The 2,129-nt window shown below is 43.9% G+C and overlaps 1 protein-coding gene across 1 annotated transcript; it reads left to right on the forward strand.

The window, feature by feature from the left end:
- The first annotated feature begins 1,396 nt into the window (after positions 1 to 1,396).
- On the forward strand, positions 1,397 to 1,927 carry LOC126489200 (ferritin light chain 1-like). The gene has a single exon (XM_050123257.1). The coding sequence runs from the start codon at positions 1,397 to 1,399 to the stop codon at positions 1,925 to 1,927; it is 531 nt and encodes a 176-aa protein (XP_049979214.1).
- The last annotated feature ends 202 nt before the right edge of the window (positions 1,928 to 2,129 follow it).

Consider the following 2,129-nt stretch of genomic DNA (forward strand, 5'->3'; position numbering starts at 1 on the left):
GAGAGAGAGAGTTTAACACAGCTTTTTGCTGTTTGCTGGCCAGGTGCCGCAGAGAAATTAAACGCGGGCTTTCTGTGCTATGCTCCTACGGTAACCTCTTTCTCTTGCAGGAGACAGAGAATTTGGATGGGGTTTTGTGAGTAAAGTGCTATGGCTTGCTTGATGGCAATGTGGACTGCTGTGTGCCTGGAACTGTGCTTGGCTCAGAGACATGAGCAGCTTCAGCTCTGCCATGCTGAACTGTGCTGATCTCAGGCAGTAACTATATTAATTATCATAACAGCACAGTTAAGGTTTAGACTGGGCAGGACACAGGCAGTACCGTATTACCTGTACATGGTGCAACTTAAGTTTTTAAGAAGTGCTTAGCATTTTAAGAAGTGCTCCTGGATAGTGAAGAATTACAGATTCACAATAGGACAGATTCAGGCATAAAAGTTCTCTAAATGTGTCATAGTGTTTGATAGACATATGCAGGCTTGGAAGAGAGAAGAAAAAGAATATAGAGAATAAAGTTAATGATTAAAAAAGGGTAAAGTCTTTAAAGAGACAGAGTACAGATGGTAATAGATTAAAAGAAATAAAAAATAAGTCACATAAAAATGAAAAATTCACAGAGTCAGGATTATGTTCATTGTGTTTTCTTTAAATTTTTTGACTGTGAAGGAGCTAAATAGAGAGAGACATTTCATTGTGTGGCTAAGCTAATCCAACATGTGTACTATAAAGCTATCTTGACTTCAGAATTTGGACCTAAGGATATGATGCTTCGGAAAAGAGGTGGTTCTTTTGATTTCACAGAGGATGAGACCCTGTGGATTGCTTCTATCCCAATATGGTATGATAGAGCATGCCCTCCTGAAAGGTTGCTACGAACACCCTCAAAAAATTACTTGACTCAACTGCTGACTGAGAGGAATCTAGCACACATATTATACCATGAAAGACCTAATTAACAGCGCCCCCATACATCAGGAAGAAGTTTGTAGAGAACTAACTGTGCCCATATTCCCAAACATTGTTTATAAATGTTCTTTTACATTTAAAGGGGGATATGATATAGATATGAATTAATTTACATTGGTATAAATTATGCTTCATTGGTATAAATTTAAGGTCAATTTTGTTATATGTATATGTATTTCTGATCTTGATTAAGGTATTGTGATTGTGTAGTTAATTTAAAAACATAATGTAGAGCAGCCTTCGGAGATCCCGTGGATCTGTGTCTTGCTTCAATAGTGTTTTTATGGAACAGACCCAGTGCCTTCCTTTGTTAGCTTCCACCGCTCCTCATCTGCAATCGCAGCCTCCGGGATCATCTCCTGGCCGCCTTCTGCTCCCAGGACCAGCCAGCACCATCTCTTTGCGTGTAGCTCCAGACTGTATCTCAGCCATGACCTCCCAGATTCGTCAGAATTATTCCACCAAAGTGGAGGCTGCCATGAACCGCCTGGTCAACCTGCACCTGCAGGCCACCTATACCTACCTCTTGCTGGGCTTCTATTTTGACCAGGATGACGTGGCTCTGAAGAGTGTAGGCCACTTCTTCAGCGAATTGGCCGAGGAGAAGCACGAGGGCACCGAGCATCTCCTCAAGTTGCAGAACGATCGCGGAGGCCGTGCACTCTTTCAGGATGTGCAAAGTCCATCTCAAGATGAGTGGGGTAAAACCCAGGAGGCCATGAAAGCTTCCCTGGCCTTGGAGAAGAACTTGAACCAGGCCCTCTTGGATCTTCATTCCCTGGGCTCTGCCCGCACAGATCCTCATCTCTGTAACTTCCTTGAAAACCACTTCCTGGATAAGGAGGTGAAGGTTATCAAGAAGATGGGCAACCACCTGACCAACCTCCGCTGGTTGGCTGCTGGGCCCCAGGCATCTCTGGGTGAGTACCTCTTTGAGCAGCTCACTCTCAAGCATGACTAGGAGGCTCACTCTCAAGCATGACTCTCCTTCCGAGGGGCTCCCACCTCTGCTCTGCACCAGCCTGCCTCAGGACCTTCACCCGAACCTCTCAAGAAGCCATTAGGCAGCTTTGTAATGCCCTGGAGTCCCTCTCAAGTCTTGGACCAAGGAAAAATAAAGCCTTTTGAAACAGCAAAAATATAATGTATAATCAGGAAATATA

This window comes from Alexandromys fortis, unplaced genomic scaffold, assembly GCF_014885135.2.
Source record: "Alexandromys fortis isolate MF-2015 unplaced genomic scaffold, M_Fortis_MF-2015_v1.1 scaffold_223, whole genome shotgun sequence".
NCBI classification, from domain to species: Eukaryota; Metazoa; Chordata; class Mammalia; order Rodentia; family Cricetidae; genus Alexandromys; species Alexandromys fortis.

What these genes read in the sequence shown, in the direction of transcription:
- LOC126489200 (XM_050123257.1), top strand. Translation starts at nt 1,397, where the DNA reads ATGACCTCCCAGATTCGTCAGAATTATTCCACCAAAGTGGAGGCTGCC.